This window comes from Solanum lycopersicum, chromosome 4, assembly GCF_036512215.1.
Source record: "Solanum lycopersicum chromosome 4, SLM_r2.1".
Lineage (NCBI taxonomy): Eukaryota > Viridiplantae > Streptophyta > Magnoliopsida > Solanales > Solanaceae > Solanum > Solanum lycopersicum.
Window position 1 is genome coordinate 52,381,145 of NC_090803.1, and position 23,774 is coordinate 52,404,918.

The following is a 23,774-nucleotide window of genomic DNA, read 5'->3' on the forward strand; positions in this document are numbered from 1 at the left end:
AGTTGGAGTCACATGTGTTAGTTAGAGTCACATGGTTGTCACATGCTTTCCATTTTTCTGTTAGGATTTGTTATAGTTAGTTGAAGAGTTAGTTTGTAACAAACTAACACCAATTGTAATTCTCTATATATAGATAATGAAGCATAGATGTACAAGTAATCAATAAGAAAAAGGAAGACAGATTGCTTCCAAATTCTCCCTGCAAAACTATCTTTGCGTTTCTTCTTTCTTCTTTCTTCTTTCTTCTTCTTCTTCTGTTCCTCTGTCTTTCTGTGTTTGTGTGAGTTCACAAACTTAATATTGTATCAGAGCTACGATCAAAGGATTTCTGAAGTTTTTGAATCTATAATTTTTGCAATTGTTGAAGCTGCAACAATGGTGGAATCACAGAGTACAGAGGTAGAAGATAATCCCCAGTCAAATCACAACCATCCACTTCATCTTCAAGCATCAGACATACCTGGTGTTGCCTTGATTCTAATGAAGCTTACAGGACCAGAGAACTATGGTGTATGGAGCAGATCTATGCGATTAGCACTACTAGTCAAAAATAAACTTGAATTTGTTGATGGCACATGTGTTAAAAGTTCGTACAAGGGAGATCTGGCAGTTAGATGGGAAAGATGAGATGCAGTTGTGTTATCTTGGATAAGTGCAGCAGTTGCACTAGAGTTGATGACTAGCATAGTATATGCTTCTAGTTCGAAGAAGATCTGGAATGACTTCAAGGAAAGGTTTGATAAATCCAATTTGACAAGGATTTTTCACCTATGGAAAGAGATTAGTATATTGTCACAAGGCACTGATTCTGTAACAGCCTATTATTCCAAAATGAGAGATCTATGGGATGAGATGGATGTAATGGTACCCTCTCCATCTTGTGATTGTGTTGAATCTAGTTCACATGCTGAACATGTTAAACAACAAAGGTTATTGCAGTTTTTGGTAGGTTTGAATGAGAGTTATGCTCAACTGAGGAGTTCTATTTTGTTGAGTCCATCTGTTCCAAGTGTAAACCAAGCCTATGCAATGGCTATACAAGAAGAAAGTCAAAGGAAGCTAGGACAAACAGAAGGAGGTAAAGAACCTCTCACAATGATGGCAGGAAGAAGTGCTCAACCACATAATTTCAATAATCAAATGAACAATAATCAGATGAACAACAGCTTGCATACTAAGAAGACTCAGGGTCAGAATTCACTTGGTAGAAGGATGAGATTAGTTTGTGATCACTGTGGTTACAAAGGTCATACCAGAGAAAGTTGTTATAGAATTGTAGGATTTCCAGCAGATTTTAAGAGCAAGAGGAAGGGATCTGGATCTATGAATGAAGCATATGCAAATAATTTCACTTCTGAGTCATCTGGATCTGGATCAGCATCAAACTTCTATTTTCCAGGAGGCTATTTCACAAAGGAGCAATATGAGCAAGTTACTAAGATGTTATCTCCTTCTTCACCTACAGGAAACTGCAGGGCTGAGGCTAATGCTGCAGGTATGAATCCTTTAAATGTTAATGATAGTGGAAATGCAGTGAGATGGATTATTGATTCAGGAGCAACATATCACATTACATGCTGTGAAAGTATATTGAGTGAATGTAGAAAGTTATCAGAATCCAGTTGTAATAAAGTGCAAGTGCCAACAGGAAATAAAATTCATGTGAAACATATAGGAGATGCAGTGATTTTGGGGAACTGGGAGTTAAGAAATGTTTTGCATGTACCAGATTTTAGGTTCAACTTGCTGTCAATTTCTAAACTAACCAAGGATCTAAAATGTAGTGTGTCTTTCTATCCTGATTTATGTGTAATGCAGGCTCTCTTTACTGGAGAGGTGATTGGGATTGGTAAGGAGAGTGATGGCTTGTATATTCTCAGACAAGAAGTAATAGCTACTGTTGGAGCAGCATTCAAAAGCAAGAACTCAGAAGAACATAAACTTTGGCACCTTAGACTAGGACATCCTTCTTTGAAAGTATTGCAGCATCTACATATATTGAAGAATAAACTGGTTGAGACTATACATGAAGATTGTTTTATTTGTCCTTTGGCAAAACAATGTAGACTCAAATTCCTTTCTAGTGTTACTCATAGTAATAAGATGTTTCAGTTGGTACATCTAGATGTTTGGGGACCTCATAAAGATCCAACTTATGATAGAAAACAATATTTTCTGACTATAGTTGATGACTTTAGCAGATTTACATGGGTTTCTTTACTGCAAAATAAGAAGGATGTAGTAGTTGTTTTGAGAAGTTTTATAGCAATGGTTTGTAATCAATTTGATTGTGCAATAAAGGTGTTGAGATCTGACAATGGAACTGAGTTCTTTAACATTCAAGTAAATGAGTTGTTGTCCTCTTTTGGTATTATACATCAAAGTAGTTGTGCATATACTCCACAAAAAAATGGTATTGTTGAAAGGAAACATAGGCATATACTTGATACAAGTAGAGCTTTAAAATTGCAGTCTCATGTTCCTAGTAGATTCTGGGGTGAATGTGTACAAACTGCAGTCTACTTAATTAATAGGTTACCTACTGGTGTGTTGAATGGACAATCTCCTTATGAAAGGTTGTTTGGAAAGGCTCCAAAACTAGAACATATAAGAGTTTTTGGATGTTTATGTTTTGCTACTACATTACCAAGAGGTGGAAAGTTTGAAGCTAGAGCTAAGAAAGTTGTTTTAATGGGTTTTTCTTCCACACAGAAAGAATATAAGCTATATGATCTTGAGGCTAAAATTATGTTCATTAGCAGGGATGTTGTATTCAGAGAGACAGTGTTTCCTTTTAAGCTCATGCAATCTGCTGATACAGGTCCTTGTCCTTTGCTAGCACCTTTCCTTGATAATGTAGATGATGCTAGTAATGATGTAAACTTGGACCCATGTCATACTCATATTGAAGAGATTTCCAATAACACTGATGGTCTGCAGGAAAGTTCTCATAGTTCTCATAATGAACCTCCAAGTAAGGTTGGATCCAGAAAGACTACCAGAACAAACAAGGCACCTGTGTGGATCAAAGATTATGTTGTGCCTCATAAATCCAGTCCTCATTCTATCACTAATCATGTTTGTTATGACAATGTCTCCTCAGGATATCAATCTTATTTACAAGCTTTTTCAGCAGCTGTAGAACCTCAATCTTTTCATGAAGCATCACAAGATAAGAAGTGGATTGATGCTATGAAACAAGAGATTAAGGCTGTAGAAGATAAAGTTTCAGTCTAATGGTGATGTGGATAGATACAAAGCTCGACTAGTTGCCAAAGGATATACTCAAAGAGAGGGACTTGACTATCATAACACTTTTTCTCCAGTTGCAAAGATGGTTACTATTAGAACTGTTCTTAGCTTGGCAGCTTCTTATGGTTGGGATTTATCTCAAATGGATGTTAACAATGCTTTCTTGCAAGGTGATTTAATTGAAGACATATACATGGCACTTCCTCTAGGCTTCCAAGGACAGGGGGAATCTAAGGTCTGCAAGCTAAGGAAGTCACTTTATGGTCTTAAGCAGGCTTCTAGACAATAAAATATTAAATTCACCGAAGCATTGTTGGAAGCAGGATACTCTCAAAGTGTTCATGATCACTCTTTTTTTATTAGAAAGGAAGGAACTGAAATGATTGTGATTTTAGTATATGTTGATGATCTTTTGATAACTGGAAATAGCTCCAGAATGGTTCAAGAAGCCAAAGACACATTACACAAAAATTTTAAAATGAAAGACTTGGGAAGCCTCAGATATTTTTTGGGGATTGAAATCTTGAAGTCCAAAGAAGGGTTGTTATTGAATCAAAGAAAGTATGCTTTACAACTAATCTCAGAGGCTGGATTGAGTGGAGCAAAGACTGTAAGCACTCTTTTAGAATTCAATCAAAAGTTGACTAGTGTAGAGTTTGATCAACACACTGGTGGATCTGATGATGCAGAGCTAGAAGATGTTACAGCATACCAAAGATTGATTGGTAAATTGCTGTATTTGACAATTACCAGACCTGACATTTGTTTCAGTGTTCAAGTTTTGAGTCAATTCATGCAGCACCCTAAGGTTTCACATTGGGAGGCAGCATTAAGGGTAGTAAGATACATAAAAAGATCCCCAGGACTTGGAGTAATGCTTAGAAGAGGTACAGGGGTTACAAAACTCACAGGATACTTTGACTCAGATTGGTCATCATGTCCAAACACAAGAAGGTCAACAACTGGATACATGGTAAAGCTTGGAGATTCTCTTATTTCGTGGAAATCAAAGAAGCAGCAGACAGTAAGTAGGAGTTCAGCTGAAGCAGAGTATAGAAGTCTGGCAGCTCTTGTTGCTGAGCTGATCTGGTTAGCAGGTTTACTTAATGAATTACATTTTTCAGGTGCCACTCCAATTTCAGTGTTCACAGACAGCAAATCAGCCATTCAAATAGCTGAGAATCCAGTTTTCCATGAGCGTACGAAACACATCGATATTGATTGTCATTTCATTCGAGAAAAGGTGAAGTCAGGGTTCATTGACATTCAACATTTGTCCACTACCATGCAGCCTGCTGATATTTTGACAAAGGGGCTAGGGGCCAATCAACATCATCTCCTCATGACCAAACTTGGTGTGCTAGATGTCTTTCACCCTTCAGTTTGAGGGGTGTATTAAAATGTAGATATGATGATGTGTAGTTTTATGGTTGGTTAGTTCAAATGTTAGTTGGAGTCACATGTGTTAGTTAGAGTCACATGGTTGTCACATGCTTTCCATTTTTCTGTTAGGATTTGTTATAGTTAGTTGAAGAGTTAGTTTGTCACAAACTAACACCAATTGTAATTCTCTATATATATAATGAAGCATAGATGTACAAGTAATCAATAAGAAAAAGGAAGACAGATTGCTTCCAAATTCTCCCTGCAAAACTATCTCTGCGTTTCTTCTTTCTTCTTTCTTCTTTCTTCTTCTTCTTCTGTTCCTCTGTCTTTCTGTGTTCGTGTGAGTTCACAAACTTAATAGTATCAAAGAAACAAAAGAACATCTTGAAAAATTGCATAAGAAATTTGATCAATTGAAAATGGAGGTTAACTTTTTTTCTCATCAAATATTCATTCATGAAATGTTGTTAGTAAATTGATTATTGACTTTATATGGCTTTTTTCTTGCAGTATGAAAAGTTGGCAAGTTTTGTCACTTATGTGAAGACATTACCGGATGAAAAGTAAAGTTTGGACCAAAAAACTTTTAATTGTTAATCATTGTGATCATAGTACTTTTACATATACAAATATGTAAATTTCAATTTTAAAAAAATTAAAGATTTTATGCGTAAATTTTTTATCAAACTTGAACTATTTGGCTTTCAAAATATTAATTGTTTCATATAAATTAGGACAAATAGAGTAGTTTATTTAAATCCAAAAATATGGTGATTTCTTTAGATTTCTCCATTGAAAATTGACTTCAATTCATTCATCACTTGTTTTTTTCCTCTTAATTTTTTTTCCACTCTTGAATCCTCATAATGATGGAAGATATTGATTTAATTGGCCAAGAGCTAAAAGAATTCATTTCTTGACATTCTATTGTACAAATTTGAAAAACTAAAGATTACGAATTTATCGAATAAAACAATATATGACTCTCTTCTTTATCATAAAAATCAATTTCTTACCATTTCTAATCTATATTAATTAATCAAAATTCATTATATTCCTATTAGAATACTTCAAATATTATATTAGGTAAAACAATTATAAAAATTATCTATTTAACAAGTTTTTCCTTTTATAAGAAGTAAAAGTGATACAGAAGATTAAAATAAATAAATAAAGCTTCTTTTTTCATATTAATTTGCTCTAAAAAAGTTCACCAATAATTCTAGTTGATGTCCTTTTTACATCTTTTTATTTTTTTTCTTGTTAATTTGTTTTACCGTTTTTATGGACATTTTTATAATGCTTTCAATCCTTAGCGAGTCAAGAGAGGAAACCATGCAACTAACTTTAAAAAGAAAAGGTTGTTCTAAGGATACGAAGCGAAAAATTAATTTAATTGTTCTGCAATAAAAAAAAAACATTTTTAAATGTTGCATAAGGAGTATGATTTTTTAAAAAAAGTTATTTTTTTCTCTTTTGCTAACTTCTTATCTTTCAACTTATAATTGTTTTAAAAATTACATATAATAATAATAATAATATTTTTATAAAAAAAATGTCCTTTAATTTTAATATTTATGTAGGTTTTATTTGATTTTCCTCACTCATTTTAATATTCTTCCGAAATTAACTAAAATACAAGAATATTTGAAATTAAAACTGAAATCCAATCAAAAGGAAAGACAAAAGAAAATTAAAGGAATAAATAAAAGTCAATAGAAGAAAAGAGTGAAAAAACAATGAATGAAGTCTAAAAATTGAAAGAAAAAAAGGATAAATAAAGGGCAAAATAATTAATAATTCTTTTAAAAGTTACATGTATTAACTTATTAATTTAAATATACGATGAAGAAAATAAGATGATTTTTTTTAAAAATGTCAGAAAGAAAATTACATATTTGACAGTGTGTGTTATACACGCAATCAATTTTACCTTATTAGAAATATCATATCAGAATAAAATATGTACGAAAATATAAAAAAGTTAAGTTCAAAGGAGGAGAAGAGGTAATAGGACTTGTGTCATCGTTGTGATTTCTATTATAATTTAAAGGGATCTCATGTCTTATCCAAAATATATAATTATCCATATATTATCTATGTCTCTTTAAGATAGATTCAAATTCAGTTCATCTCATCTCATTACATTAAGTATAAAAATAAATTTCTTACCATTTTCATATGCTAATCTATCCAATTCATTATTTTCCTATTTAGATGCTTTAACTATTATATTTGGTAAAAAAATAATATGAACATCTAATTTGAAAAGGTTTTCCCTCTTATAAGAAGCAAATGATACACAAAATTAAAATAAATAAAGTTTCTTTCTTAGTAATTTGCTCTAAAAATATTTATAAATGGCTTCTCTAAAGTTCTTGTTGACGTCCTTTTTACATTTTTTCTTTTTTCTTTTTATTTGTTTTATCGTTTTAATGAACGTTCATATGGTGTTTTCAATCCTTAGCGAGATGAAGAAAGGAAACAATAAAACTAACTTCGAAAAGAAAGAATACAAATCGGCAAATGAGTGGATCGATAAACCAACTTGTTCTGCATGTATTGAAGAATTAAAGGAACATTTTGAAGATTTGCATAAGGAGTTTGACAAGTTAAAAACGAAGGTTAATTTTCTTTTCATCAAATATTCATTCCTAAAATGTTCTAGTAAATTAATTGATTATTAACTTTACTTGGTCTTTTCGTTTGCAGTATGAAAAGTTGGCAAGTTTGAACACAAATTTTTTTAGTGAAAAAGGTTTGGTATTATTAGAATAAAGTAATTGTAGTTTTCTGAAAATTCTAGCCAGTTGTATTGCAAAGTTTTTTCCTTTAGATTTAATTGTTATCATGTTTTTTGTACCTTAACTTTGTTGAAATTTCTCATGATTTCTGTTTAGTCTTTTTTACATAAGATTAATTAAGAAGTCAAATAGACCAAAAAATACATATATTTAAAATTAATGAACAGACCTTTAAAAGTTAAAATCAATGGAGATAAATGTTTTCTAATTACTAGTTTTATCACTGTCAAATTAATTACAAATTAAAAATTAGTTCATTATCACATTTAATGGTACAAAAGTTTTTCCATACTTGGTGGTCATGCTAACTTGCAAAATCAGGTAAAATAATAATATAAGTGCAAAATGGCATACTTAAAGAATTTCCCTTTTAGGCAAATACTTAGAGTACGTGCCAATTCACTTACAAAATAGACTTTCTAACCTATGACTAGTAAAAGATAGCCCGTGCTTGTACGGATTCAATAATATTTGTGAAATATTTAAGATATTTAACATGATTTAAATTTTTTCTTTTAAATTATATGTATTGACAATGAAATTAACTTAATTTAATTAAGCATTAAAGTAATTTGAGGAGTTTATTTATTAATATTATTAGGAGTTTATTTACTTAATTAATATTATTATAAAGTGTTGAAGTAAGTAAAGTAATTAATTGTTGAGGGGGTCGGTAAACATAATGAAATAAGTTAAAATTTAATAATTAATTATATTATGGAATTAAAATAATCCATTTGTAATTTTATTAGAAAATATTAAAGTAAGTAAAATGAAACATTCTCATAACAATAATAATAATATTAGTAATAATAATAGTAATAACAATTTTATACTTTAGTAAGTAACTAGTAAGTTTTATTAGAAAGTATTAAGTAAAGTAAAATAATAAACGGGTGGGTAAACATATTAAAATAAGTAAATATTTTAAAATTATTTTTATTAAGAAATTAAAATAAGTTGTTAGTGAGTTTTTATTAGGAAATATTGAAGTAAGTAAATGAAATATTATTATTTCATAATAATGACAATTTTCTATAAATATTTGCAACAAAAAGGATAGAAATTGACATTATTATAAGTTAAAATTATCTGAATAGCCTCTCGTTAAAATTACCTGAATAGCCTTCCGTCAACAAGCAAGCACATTGATGGAGAATTAAACGTCAGAGCTAAAAAAAGATTCTATAATTGCGAAAAAATTGTATAGAACCAAAAGAATAATTTTTTAATTTTTTTCAATAAAAAAATGAAATAACTAAAATATAAATAAGTAATACATAAATAATTAAATTTTGATTATTAATATTTACATAAAATTAAAGTTGGAAGGAATTAAAAAGGAAAAATTAAAGAAAAGGGTTGTAACTAGGGTTGTTCATGGTTATTGTTAACAACCAAATTAAATCGCATTCCAAATCAAACCGATTAAAAAAAATAGATATTTGATTTAGTTTGGTTAAATTTGATTTTTAAATTTTCAAAAACGATACTATTTGGTTTGATTTTGATTTTATAAAATATAACCGCAAAAATAACCAAATCAAACCGTTAAATTAGATATATAGATTTTATAATTATTTATATATTATTTATAAATAAATTAAAAATATTTTGTTAAATTTTAATTAACTTAAATTTTAACTTTATCATTTTCTCAAGTCCAACATTTCAGCCCAAGTATAACAATTTCAAATTCAAGTCTATTTTTTAGTTTTTGCTTAATTGCTTGACTGAACTGACATTGACTTTTCTGTAAATTGCTCATGTAATTGATGTTTGTATCTGTCGAGATACATACATACTCAAAAAAATTATTACTTTCAAATTGAATAAACCATAAAAATTGAACCAAATCGACAATAACCAAATCGTTAGTTATTTTTTTCGTTTGGTTTGATTTAATTTGGTTTTTGAAATTTAAAAAATCAATTAAATTGATTTGATTTTGACTTTTAATCAATAATCGATCTAAATCGAATCACAAACACCCCTAATTGTAACCAAGGTTTGAAACTGGGACCTTGAACATGGAAAGTTAATCTCTGGCCAATAGGCCAAGATACACTTTCAGCCATGTTGACTGCTAGCTGTGTCTCATTCCCCTTTCTTATATATAATAGTAGAAAAAATACAACTACAAAGTATCATATTTGTAGGGAGTAGGGACTCATCAAGTTATATTGTTATACATTAATTCAAATTCAATTTTTTTTATACGAATGATTGAATTTTATGTAAGAATTATTTAAAATTTAAAGATTATTATTTGTGAGCTCATAATTTAATGTAACGGATTCAATGCTAAAATTTTTATAATTTAAACTTATAACTTAAATATCTTAAAAATCGCATCTCATTAAATTATTTATAAAAATCAATTTCTTATCATTTTTTAACATATGCTAAAGTACGCTAATCTATCAAAAGTCATTATCTTTTTCTTATTAGAATACATCAAATATTATATTCTGTAAAAATTTTTTATAAAAACATCGATTCAAAAAGGTTTTCCTTCTTATAAGAAGAAAGTAATATAGAAGATTAAAATAATTCTTATTAATTTGCTCTAAAAATAACTACCAGCGGATTCTGAATCCAAAGATTTTATCGATGTCTTTTTACATTTTTATTTTCTTGCTATTTGTTTTTATAGTCTTCATGAACATGTTTATGGTAATTTCAATCCTTAGCGAAAATCAAGAAAAGAAACAATACAATTAACTTCAAAAGAAAAAGTCTCTAGCTAGCATACGAATCGATAAATGAATGGATCAAGAAATCAACATATTTTGCATGTGTAAAAAATTATTCAAGGAACTTCTAGAAAAGTTACATAAATTAAAGAGTTAGACTGATTAAAAATGTAGGTAAATTTCCTTTTCATCAAATATTCATACATGGAATGTTCTAATAAATTGATTATTGACTTTACAATCTGACATTTTCGTTTTTAGTATTAAAAGTTTGCAAGTTTTGTCAATTATATGAAGATAATATCGGATGAAAAGTAGTGTTGGACCCAAAGATTTCTAATGAAAATGGTTGGGTACTATTAAAATAATTATAATTTTTTTTTAGAAAATTCTAGTTGTGTAGAAATATTTTTTTTCTCATATTTAATTGCTATCATGTTTTAATACCTTGAAATTTTTAAAATGTACTATAGTTGTTCTCATATTTTCTTTTATAGTTTTTCTCAATGCATAAGAATAAGAAGTCAAATTAACCAAAAAATAATACTAATTAATGGCATAGCTATAACTTAAAATAAAACCAATAATAATTTAATACTTTCTAATTACTAATTTAAAACTAATTTTAGAAAAATAGTTAATCATCACATTAAGTGGTACATGTTTGTCTATCATTTAGTGGTACAAGTTTTTCTATATTTGGTTCTCATGCTACTTGCAAAATCAGGTAAAATAATAGTATGTGCAAAGTAGGGATGGAAAAAAAAAAATCTTTTTTAGGCAAATACTAAGGATGCATATTGAAAAGTAAACCAAGATTAATTTCCTTTTTATCAAATATTTATTCATGGGATGTTCTAATAAATTGATTGTTGACTTTATAATTTGACCTTTTCATTTGACTTATGAAAAGTTTGCAAGTTTTGTTAAATATGTGAAGACAGTATCTAGTGAAAAGTAGAGTTTGGACCAAAAATTTCTAGTGAAAAGATTGGGAGTTATTAAAAATAGAGTAATTGAATTTTTCTCTTTGAAATTTTAGTTGTATATAACAATTTTTTTTTATCAAATCTAATCGTTGTCATGTTCTCTGTACCTTAATTTTGTTAAAATGTACAATATTCATTCTCATGATTTTTGTTCATAATCTTTTTGATGTATTAGAATAAGAAGTCAAATAAACCAAAAGAAATTATTAAAAGTAATGGCAGACCTTTAAAATCATTCGAGACAAGTATTTTCTAATTACTAATTTTACTACTAAATTAATTAAAGGATTACAAATTAAAAATTAGTTAATTATTACGTTCAATGGTACAAATGTTTCCTTTATTCGGTTCTCATGTTACTTGCAAAACCAAGTAAAATATTAATATAATTGCAAAATAGGCATAGTCAAAAAATTTCTTGTTAAGGCAAATATATACTAAGAGGCCCAAGAGTACTACTTGCCAATTTCACTTACAAATTCAACAATATTAAATACATAATAGTAGAACATATAAATAAAAAGCATCGTTGATAACGACTGATCAAATTATTTCGTTGTTAATAAATGATAATATATTCGAATTCAACATTTTTATGTGGATAATTAAAATTTATGTAAAACTTGACCAATAAGAATTTCAAAAACTATGATTTCGTTCACTCATAATTTGACATAATAACTTCAGTCTTAAAGCCTTAAAGGTTAAACTCACAAGTCAAATATTTTTTTTTAGTTAAAATAGATTAACTTTTGAATCCACCTTAATTATCAATACAACACACAAAATAAAAGAAAATCACAGATCAATTATTAAATGGGAAGTAATAAACGATATCCATATTTTAATTGACAAATCTACAATAAATCCTTAATGACCCTTCTTATTATAGGAAATCTTTTAATGTTTTGAAAAAATATACAGTTGAAAATAATCCATGGAAACTCTATTTTGGGTAGATTCATAATGGACCTTAAAGATATTAATCAGTAATTTTTATCTTTTAATTTTGATAAAAGTGATTAAGTGAACACTCTTGATCTTCATCGACAAAAAAAAAAAGAATTTGTTAGATTATATTGGGAGAAAATAAAATACAAAGACGAGAAAAATCTTATCAAATCTAATGTATCGCAGTTCAAAAAATGTATGGTATGCATTTTATTAATTTGCTCTACAAAAATTAATAAAATGACCTCTCTTAAAAAAACAAACTTTTTCTGCATGTATGAAGAATTTACAGAAACATCTGAAAAGTTGCATAAAAAGTTTGATTGAACTTTTCATTCTTTTCCTCTGTTACTAACTTCTTATCTTTTCACTTTTAGTTGTTTTAAAAAATTACATATATTTTATAATAATAACATAATAATAATTTTTTTTAAATGTCATTTAGTTTTGACGTTTTAATTATTTCAATATTTTCTTAATTTTCTTCGATATCCTTTCTAAATTAACTTAAATACAAACATTTTGAATTAAATTTGAAATCTAATTAAAATAAGGCAAAGAAAATAAAAAAGGAATAAATAAAATCAATAAAAAAAAAGAGCGAAAACAATGAATGAAGTTTAAAATTGAAAGAAAAAAAATTAAATATAAGTTAATTTTTTTTAAAAAAGTTACATGTATAAACTTAGTTTAAATACAAGATAAACAAAATAAAAAGAATTTTCTAAATAAAAATATTTTTTTTAAAAAAAACACATGTGGCGATGCGTGTCAGACACGCAATTACTTTTACCTTGAAGGTGCTACATCACCATAAACGTGCACGAAATATAGAAAATTGAGTTTAAAGGGAAGGAGAGGGTAATAGGACTCGAATTAAGTTAAGATGTATCGTTATGACTTCTAATATAGTTTTGGAATCTTATATCTTATCCAAAATATATAACTATCTATATATTATCCAAGTCTCTTTAGGATAAATTCAAATTCAATTCATCTCATTAATTAAATTAAGTATAAAAAATTAATTTCTTACCATTTTCTAACCTATGCTAATCCATCAAAATTCATTATTTTCCTATTAGATACTTCAAATATTATATTTGGTAAAAAATTAATAAAAACTTTTATTCAAAATGGTTTTCCCTCTTATAAGAAGCAAGTGATATAAAAAACTAAAATAAATAAAGTTCCTTTATTATTAATTGCTCTAAAAATATTTATAAATGGCTTCTCCAAAGTTCTTTTCCATGTCCTTTTCACATTTTCTCTTTTTTCTTGCTATTTGTTTTACTGTCTTCATATGTGTTCTTATGATGTTTTCAATTCTTAGCGAGATGAACAAAGAAAACAATACAATTATCTTTAAAAACAAAAGGTTCTCCCTAGAAGACGAATCGATAAATTTGTGGAGCGAAAAATCAATTTGTTGTGCATGTATCAAAGAATTGAAGGAACGTCTTGAAAAGTTGTATACGGAGTTTGATCAACTACAAATGGAGGTTAATTTTCTTTTCATCAAATATTAATTCATGAAATGCTCTAGTAAATTGATTATTAACTTTGTATGGCCTTTTGTTTGCAGTATGAAAAATTGACAAATTTTGTCAAATAATGTAAAGACAGTTGCTGATGAAAAGTAGAGTTTATAACCAAAGATTTCTAGTGTGGCCTTAATGCTTCAGCTCATGCCATGGAAAAAAAAGGTTGGGTTTTATTAAAATAAAAAGTAATTGTAGTTTTCTCTTTGAAAAATCTTATTGTATTAGCAATGTTTTTTTTTTTCATTTCATTGCTATCATGGTTTGTACCGGAGTCGTTCAATATTTAACTTTGCTGAAATGTATTATAAGTTATCTCATAATTTTGTTTAATAGTCTTTTTAATAAAGTATATAAGAATAAAAACTCAAATAAATCAAAAATAAAAAATAAAATTAATGCCAGACCTTTAAAACCAAGAAATATTTTCGAATTACTACTATTAAATCAAGTTAATTACAAATTAAAAATTAGTCAATCATCACGTTCAATGATACAAGTTTATTCATTCTTAGTTCTCATGCAACTTGCAAAATGAAATAAAATAATAATGTTAAGTGCAAAATAGGTATAGTTAAAATTTTTCTTTTTTAGGCAAATACTTAGAGTGCTTGCCAGTTTCACTTACAAAGTTCGATATCTAACACATAATAGTAAAAAATTGTAATAAAAAGCATCATTATGTTGATAGGGACTGATCAAGTTATTTCTTTGTAAATTTATTCAAATCCAATTTTTTACGCGGACAATTAGATTTTATGTAAATTTTAATATAATCCTAAAATATTAAAGATTAAACTCATAAGTTAAATTTTTTAAATCCCCAAATTATTGATACAAAGCACAAACAAAAGAAATTCAGAAGTTAATTATTAAAGGGAAGTAATTAATTCATTCGATATTTCCAACGATGGGATACAATACAATAAATCCTTAGTGTCCCTTTCTATTATAGGATTTTTTTTAATGTTCTGAAAAAAATATAGTTGAAAATTCTCCATGTAAAGTCTATCTTTAGATTTATAATGGACCCTTAAAAGATACTCATAATGAGTAATTTTTATCTTTAAATTTGATAAAAGTGAATACTCTTAGATTTTCATCGACAAAATAAATAATAAATTGTTAGATTATTGGGAAGAAATTAAATGTAAAGACGATAAATTTTTTTATCAAAATCTCATACATCACGGTTTAAAAAATTGTTTAGTCTGGACAGATTAAATATATATATTTTTTTATCAAAGTAAATACTTTAATCTAAAAATGAATTGGGGAGTATAAATCTTAAACAATCTGCCCGCCCCACCACCCTCAAACCACCATATACGTCAATCTTTTCAATTCCAATATTATAAATCTTAAACAACCTGCCCTAATTAACTCAAAAACATTCGCAAAATCAATCAAAATAATTCACGGAGAATCTACTATCACGTCTACAATGGAGGAAAGGCAAGACTTTATGATTGAAGAGGGATTGCATTAAGCAGCGGTGCTTAAATTATCGCATGGTGCGTCAGATTTGAAGGATTAAGGTCAATATTTCCGAAACATCTTGATATCAAAGAAGTCTTTGTTGTCTATAGCATCGGCAGTTGGAAAATCAATAGCTATAGATAAAGCTACCCAAATAAAATCAAGACCTAGAACAACTAGGATCAAGGTAATTATACTTGATATAATGGAAAAGTTTTCAAATCGTATAACATTGCAGTTTATAGATGAAAAATCTGATAAATTGATCAAGATTTTTCAAGAGATTTTATATGATAATCTACCTCTGTTTGCAATTATGTAGCACAAAGTTTATGATGAATATAATTGTCATTTGATCTTGAAAAGAAATTAAAATAGAAATTAAATTAATGATACCATTGAAGTTGCTTCAAAAGGTACTATCGATAGTGAACATTATCAAGGTGATGCGAGAGAAATACTAAATGAGAAAAGAATTGTTGTAGATGTCGATCAAAGTAAATCTACTTCTCTAGATCGACAATTGGTTGTTGTCACTTCTGAGCAAAGTTGTGCACACTCAATGGGTGTTGTACAAGTAATATTGGTGTTCAAACAACTACTGAAAACAAAGGGGGAACGCGCTAAGAGTTGGGGTTGATGAGCCGTGAGTTGGTTCAGGTAAAAAAATAATGAATTCAGGACACAAACTAATGGATACATATAATGTTGAAGATGCTAAAAATTATGGACAACATATTTTACAAGTTGAAAAATAAAACCAAGAATGCAACTAAAAATTGGACAGTTGTTTCACACCAAAATTCAATTAGTAATCAAAGTCTTTCTTCAACTAGTTTAAATAAATCTCCATATAGTTAAAAGGGCGGGACTAGAAATTTTCATGATGATAGTGAGAAGAGATAAGATATTAGTAATGCCTCAAGAGGCCTATTATGCTTGAATAGCTTTGATGCTTTATCGAAGACTACTGAAAAGCAAATAAAGTTAACAGAGAATGACAACAATTTGATCCAAGAAAAGCAGGTCTCACCACCTACTCTGAATAGCAAATTAAGTCAATGCCTAAATGTGTGATTGCAAATAAGAATAAGTAGAATGAGTCAAGGGCCTTAATTTCCAATACAGTTGATTTGGGCGAGAATTCTCTTCATGAAGATAAGGAAGACAATATGTTTGTTTTGGGCGAGGATACGAAGATGGAAGATATGTTCAACATATGCCTTTATAGAGTGTCTAGGGAAGGAGATACATTGTCTAGGCAACAAAGAAGTCGACGCAACAAAAGCAAAAAAAAGACACATGGAAGGTAACATAGTCGGACGGTAAAATGACAAAGGAATTTGTTCCAAGGCACCTACCGATGCGACAGACAAAGCAGAACCATTTGACAATATCAATAGGTTCAACAAGAGCCAATAAATACATAAAGAAAGTATGAATATTCAAGTGTTGTTGGATAGGCTTGAAGAAGAAGACAAGAGAAAAATATTTCAAATTAATTTTGATGGGCAATCAATATTTTTTAATTTATACGTTTGTAATAGAAAGTTTGAGGGCTGATAACTCAACTTTCTTCTTGGTTGACATATTTGTACTTTATTTAAGCATCCTCATTTGTAATATAACCATGGAGTGTATTACAAATTCTGTGATGATTGGAAAATACTTACTTCTCTCTAGCTCTTATTTTCTTCATGCTTGTTAGGTAATAGACGTTAGGATTAGTAAGGTAAGGTCTAGCACTCCTTGCTGATACTCATTCATTGTGATATTTTTTATGTTTAATAAAAGACCAATTTGTGAAAAAAAAAAACTTTAATCTTTATAAAGTGAAAGAAAAAAAAAAAAGGTTTGCATTTATGCCCGACTCTCAATAATTTGCTCTCTCTCGGTTTTTTCTGTTTTCCCTTTTTTGGGGGTTTTTTTATTATTGGTTGAAGACATTATCAATGAGTAGTTATTGATGTGCTAGAAATTCCTTAGGTTAGATAATTCTTGGTTTATTTTTTTTTAAATAAAAAGAATAAAAAAATAAAAAGAAATAGTTTATTTAAATTAAAAAAAGATGTGATTTTTTTCCCATTGAAGATTGACTTTAAATTGTTCATCACTTATTCACTTATTTTATTTTTTCGGATTATAAATTTTAATATTGATGGAAGCTATTATCGACAAGAGAACGAGAATTTATTGAATAAAACAACTTATGACCCTCTTTTTTCCTATAGAAATCATATTTTAACCATTTTTTAGCATATGTTAATCCATCAAAACATATTATCTTCCTATTAGAATACTTTAAATATTATATCAGGTAAAAAAAAGATATAAAACAATTTTTCTAAATAAGTTTTCCATATAATAAGAAGCAAGTGATATAGAAGATCAAAATCAGTAAATCTGTACCAACGGCTCCAAAGTTCTTTTGAATGTTTTTTTCACATTTTCTCTTTTTCTTCTTACTGTTTTTTACCGTCTTCATGATAGTTTTTATGGTGTTTTCAATCCTTAGCGAGATGAACAAAGGAAATAATGCAACTAACTTCAACAAGAAAAGACTCTCGCTAGAATATGAATCGATAAATGAGTGAAGCGAAAAATAAATTAAACTTATTGTACATGTATCGAAGAATTAAAGAAACATCTTCAAAAGTTGCATAACGAGTTTATTTATTTATTTATTTTCCTCTTTTACAAACTTCTTATCTTTTCACTTTTAATTATTTTTAAAAATGACGTACATTTATAATAATATTTTTTTAAAAGTTTCATTTAATTCTAATTTTTTAATTTTTTAAATATTTTATTTAATTTTCTTCACTTGTTTCGAAATCTTCAGAAATTGACTTAAATAGAAAAAACTTGAAATTAAATTTGAAATCGAATTTAGAAAAGGCAAAGAAAATAAAAGGAATAAATAAAATCAATAGAAAGAAAAGAATGAAAAACCCAAATGAAGTTCAAAAATTGAAAGCAAAAAAAGTTTAAATATATGGTAAAAAGTTTTTTTAAAAATTACATGTGTTAACTTAGTTTAAATACAAAATAAAGAAAATAAGAAGATTTTTTTTTATAAAAATAAAAAAATATAAATAAAAAATGAAATAACTATACACGCGGCGGTGCGTGTTATATGTGACTAATTTTACCTAATTGAAGATGTAACATCAGCATAAAACATATACGAAAATATATAAAAAAAAAAAATGAGTTTAGAGGAGTGAAGAGGGTAATAGGATCTGAATTAAGTTAGAATGTGTTGTTATGATTTCTATCGTAATTTATGGAATCTTTTGTCTTATCCAAATATAACTACCTATAGATTATTCAACTCTCTTTAGGACATATTCAAACTCAATTCAACTCATTAATTAAATAAGCATATAAATTAATTTCTAACCATTTTCTAACCTATGCTAATCCACCAAATTTCATTATTTCCTATTAGATGCTTAAAATTATTTATATATTTTAGGTCAAACCCATTGGTAGCCGTGAAGTTGATACTAATTTTCAGTAAGACACCTTAATTTAACTTTGTTCATTTTAGACATGTCATGTCATGTTTCGCTATGTCTATTTGACACTTTTTGCTGAGATGGCATAACAAGTGTGATACACTCACTGGACGCGCATGAGAGCCTCAATTTACCAAATTTTTTTCTTCTTCTTCTTCTTCCCCAATTTTTGACTTCCATTTTCCAAGCTTAAACTTTTTTCATGGTGAAATAAATCTTACGATGCCACAAACAAAAAGTAAATTCTAGTGTCCAGAAATTTTAAGCTTTGATACTTTCACTTATTGTGTTGTTCTTCTTTCCCCTCAAAATAATTTGAGAAAATCAACATGAATTTTAAGAAGAAAATAACATATTGAAAATGGCAAGAAATTATAGTTTCAATTATCAAATTCTACATTCACAACAAATAATTTTAGCGTTCTAATCCATTTGTATGCGTTCTCACATCATAATCACGAAAAAAGTTCAGATTGAAACTCCATATTTATATATTAAAGTATGAATTTTGTATTTGCATTCGTCCAAAAAATCAGCTGAAAAGAAAAAAAAAATCCCTGAAAAAGGTTAAACAAATTCATTACCACATTCACCAAATCAAACATTCAAATATCAATTTACCACAAAAAAAGGTTCTTATCTCACGATATTCACAAAGTGATGAAAACAAACAAAAAAAAGCTTCTTCTTTTGACACATTTGGATGGGGGAGGGTCGGGGCTGGTGGTGGGTGGAAAGACAATCTTCGTGAGAGAGAGGGGTTGGGGATTAAGGTAGGGCGGTGGGATATTGAAAAAGACAATTCGGGGTGGAGGCATGGGAATAATTTTTTAAAAATTAAAAGTGGTTAATTTTTTAAAGAAAATTGTTTAGTTAAATAAATGTCACATGTCAATATTCATTGGTAGTTTTTTTCCTACTAAAGTATCATTTAATATTTTTTTTCTATATATACCACATGTCGTTATTTAATTCGTCACTTTGATACGTCATCAGCGAGTGTGTTACACACACCTTACAAATTTGGCAGATTGTAGAAAAAGTGTTTAAATGACACAGTTGAACATGATATGAGGTGTCTAAAATGAACAAAACCTAATTAAGGTGTCTAAGTGAAAATTGATGTCAAGTTTAGGTGGTCACTGATGGATTAGCCCTATATATATTTAATTATATTTCTTTTTTTTTCTTACTATACAGAAATGCCAAGTCATGGACAACTAAGGGAAAAAAATTCATTTTGCTTAATTAAAAAATCTTTCTTACTTTTCTTATACTAGTTTTTGAATACGTGCGTTGTACGTGTATTCCATGTTAATTTGTACAACTTTTTTGAATGATATAGATGATGCTAAAACATGTAAGAAATAAGTGACTAAATTTATGAAAGGGTATTTGTTTTTAGCTATAAACAATCAATTGAATTTGGTATACCATTTTACTCATGTAGTTCTCATATATTTTATACTTAGTGTGACACTTTTCTTATTTTTTTAGTAGTTCAAGAACATATAGTTTATTGGTAAATATAAGTAACGTTGATTATGTTTGTAAATGTTTCACATCTTAAAGTTTGTGTCTTCTTTTTAAGAAACTATAGTCTCCTCCTTATATTCACATACATATCAAGATGTTATTTTCGAACAAAAATTGTACTTCATAATGTAAAAATATTGATTAGTATATATCTTTTTTAGGATGGATAATGTATCGTTGTCATTTCACTATATACACTTGAAAAAAATTATATTTATTTGTAATACATGATTGCATGTACAACTTTCTTTCTTTGATTCAAAATTATGAATCCTTCATGAGTAAATATTATATGAGAATATTAATTAAGTTGTTTAAATATAATAGTACTACGAATTATAACATAATCAACCCATATGCACAAACAAGTTAGAACTTAATACAAATGGTTGAAATAATTCAGCTGATTTGGCAGCATCATGGGTGTAACTGACTAAAAAGGTGCAATTTTCTAAAAACAATGACACAATCCTTGTTTATGATTATGTATATGTTATGTATATATGTGATGACAATCTAAAGCCCAATTTGAGATTACTGGACCCTAGCACATAAGTTCAGATGATGTTTGTTTGATCAACATTAAGCTTTACTTAGTTTTCTAACTGAAAACTTTTGCTATCATTTGGTCAAAATCTATAACATGTAACAATAATATAGATGAAAAACTCTTAATGTTTGTATATCAGTTTGTTAGCATTTACTTATCGGCCACAACGATCCAGTTACTTCTATTACTCTTTTTAATTCCATTACAATCATACCGCAATTACATGCTCCTTAGAGTAGGAATATGCATTCTCACTATTCATTTCACTCTATTTGGACCAATTTCAGAGGCGGATCTAGAATTTGAAGGGCGGAGATAGCACAACGTTTAAGTAAGAGGAAAGGATTGATTTTTTTTGGGTTACAACTCAGGTTATTAATTTTATTTATTTTTTAAAATAAATCGATCAAATATGCATTAATAATATTTTCTTTTAGATATTATGTGATCAGATAAACATGCTACACTCATATCAAGAGATTAAAAATTAGTGCAAGAGAAAGTAAAAAAAAAACTCAAAATTAATTATGAGAAGGGTCAATTTGAATTGATAAAAAATAGTAATAAATAAATAAGAATACACGTAGAAAAAGAAAAGAAAAGAAAAGGTCAAATTGAATTAATAAAGAATAGTCATAAATAAATAAGAATTGTTATAAAGTATTTGTATTATAGTGAATGTCTATCATGTGGAGTCCTTTTTAGGATATGATTAAAGAGTCCTCCTACTTGGGGACCAAGTTAGATTTCTCCTATAAATGGAGCGCCCCTCTTCATTGTAAATTCATTCATCAAGAAAAATAACAAATCTTCTCTTCTTTTCTCTCTAGCTTCTTCTTCTTATTTAATAGTTTTATAACACGTTATCAGCACGAGACTCTAATTTCTCAAAAGTGAACGTTAGATTTGAAGAATTAATAAAGGTATTATTTATTCTTTTGTTTTTAATTTTAATGGCCAATCTTACAAAACTAGAGTTCACTGCCCTCCAAAGTTCGGACATGAACTACCTCTCATGGGTGTTGGATGCTGAAATCCACCTTGATGCAATGGATCTTGGAGACACCATAAAAGAAGAAAATAAGGCATCAAATCAAAACTGTGCACGAGCAATGATATTCTTGCGTCATCATCTTGACGAGATTCTGAAAATCGAATATCTGACAGTTAAGGATCCACTTGTTTTGTGGAAAAACCTAAAAGAAAGATTTGACCACTTGAAGATGGTCATACATCCAAAGGCACGATATGATTGGATGCATCTAAGGCTACAAGACTTTAAGTCTATACATGAGTATAATTCTGCCATGTTCAGAATCACTTCTCAATTGAAATTATGTGGAGAAACGGTTAGTGAGATTGATATGATGGAAAAGACATTCTCCACTTTCCATGCCTCGAATGTGCTCTTGCAGTAACAATATCGAGAGAAATGTTTCAAAAAGTATTCTGAACTAATTGCTCAACTTCTTGTGGCCGAGCAAAATAATGATTTATTATTGAAAAATCATGAGAATTGACCTACTGGATCTGAACCACTTCCTGAAGTGAATGAGCCGTACGCCCACCATGCTAGGCGTGGAAAAGGTCGCAGTCCTAATCGTGGACGTGGACATGGTCGTGGACGTGGACGTGGTCGTGATTATGGTCAAGAACGTAATTCTAATCTTGGCATTAATCATTCTTCAAATAAAAAGGAAAAAAGAAAGGATGAGAAACGTGAAGCAACTAGGGAAGGTTGTTTTCGATGTGGTGGAAGAGGTCATTATGCACGTGATTGTCGTACTGCCAAACACTTGGTTGAGCTTTATCAAGAATCACTAAAGAAGAAAGAGAAAAATCCTGAGGCAAATTTTATCTCTGAAAATCAAGTTGACATCACGCACTTGGATATAGCAGATTTCTTCGCACATCCTGAAGGAAAAATAGATCACTTAATTGGTGATGGTTCTGTGAACATGGCAGAGTGATATTTTTTTTTGTAGTATTTATTAATAAATTTCATGTAATGATAGTTGTTTGCATGAATATTAGTATTTTAAATTAGTTTAGTCGTTCATTAGCTTGTTCCTTAATTCTTAATAAAATAATATATATTTTTCATTGTTTTATTTATATGATTCTAATATGATAGAGTTAGTCAAATACTAAACTTTATCACGTGTTTGTATTATATTAGGTCTTTAACTTGATCTAATGTTAAAAACATGCAGTCTGTTATTAACTAGGATTAAATAATGATTTTATTTTATTTTCCAAACAACTCGTTTTTGACTTAGAGGAAACAATAAATTAAGGCTCAATTTCTAATATTTAATCATTAATTTATTCCTTTGAATATATTGTACCCTTTTGACAACACTAATATTTAATATATATTTATTTTGTGTATGTCATTTCATGTGAAGATATGGATAATTCTAAGAACATATTATCGAAATATAAAGATATTTGTTTGATTGATTCTGGTACAACACATACGATATTCAAAAATAAGAAATATTTTTCTCATTTAAGTATGGGAAAAATAAATGTTACTACAATTTTTGGTAGTACTAATATGATTGAGGGCTTTGGAAGAGCCATTGTAATTTTGCCCAAGGGAACTAAACTCATCATTAATAATGCTATGTTTTCTCCAAAATCTAAGAGAAACTTGTTGAGTTTTAAAGATATCCGTGAAAATGGTTATCATATCCAATTAATGGATGAAATAAATCTTGAATATCTTGGTATCACCAAGTATGTCTCTGGGCAGACATGTGTTATAGAAAAGTTCCATGCTTTATCTTCTGGCTTGTATTGGACAAAAATTAGTGCAATTGAGGCACATTTTATAGTAAATAAGAAGTTTACTGATTCCAATACATTTGTACTTTGGCATGATCGTCTAGGACATCCTGGGTCAATAATGATGAGACGAATTATAGAAAATTTGAATGGACATCCACTAAAAGACCTAAAAGTTCTTTTAAATGGTGAATTTTCTTGTACTGCTTGTTATCAAGGCAAGTTAATTGTGAGACCATCACCAATGAAAGTTAAGATTGAGTCCCCTGCGTTCTTGGA

At 28.6% G+C, this 23,774-nt stretch overlaps 2 protein-coding genes and 1 long non-coding RNA gene across 3 annotated transcripts; all 3 read left to right on the top strand.

Annotated features, from left to right (window-relative positions):
• The first annotated feature begins 3,334 nt into the window (after positions 1-3,334).
• Positions 3,335-4,639, top strand: LOC109120063 (uncharacterized mitochondrial protein AtMg00810-like). Its single transcript, XM_019213429.2, has 2 exons — positions 3,335-3,487; positions 3,620-4,639. Exons 1-2 carry the CDS (start codon positions 3,335-3,337, stop codon positions 4,637-4,639), a joined length of 1,173 nt encoding a protein of 390 aa, XP_019068974.2.
• Positions 4,640-13,330: 8,691 nt separating this feature from the next.
• On the top strand, positions 13,331-13,939 carry LOC104646964 (uncharacterized). The gene is made up of 2 exons (XR_741123.4): positions 13,331-13,580; positions 13,664-13,939. It is a non-coding gene; the product is annotated as an uncharacterized lncRNA (long non-coding RNA).
• Positions 13,940-21,658: 7,719 nt separating this feature from the next.
• LOC138348174 (uncharacterized) lies at positions 21,659-22,675 on the top strand. The gene is made up of 2 exons (XM_069296792.1): positions 21,659-22,119; positions 22,282-22,675. The coding sequence occupies exons 1-2, from the start codon at positions 21,659-21,661 to the stop codon at positions 22,673-22,675; spliced, it is 855 nt and encodes a 284-aa protein (XP_069152893.1).
• The last annotated feature ends 1,099 nt before the right edge of the window (positions 22,676-23,774 follow it).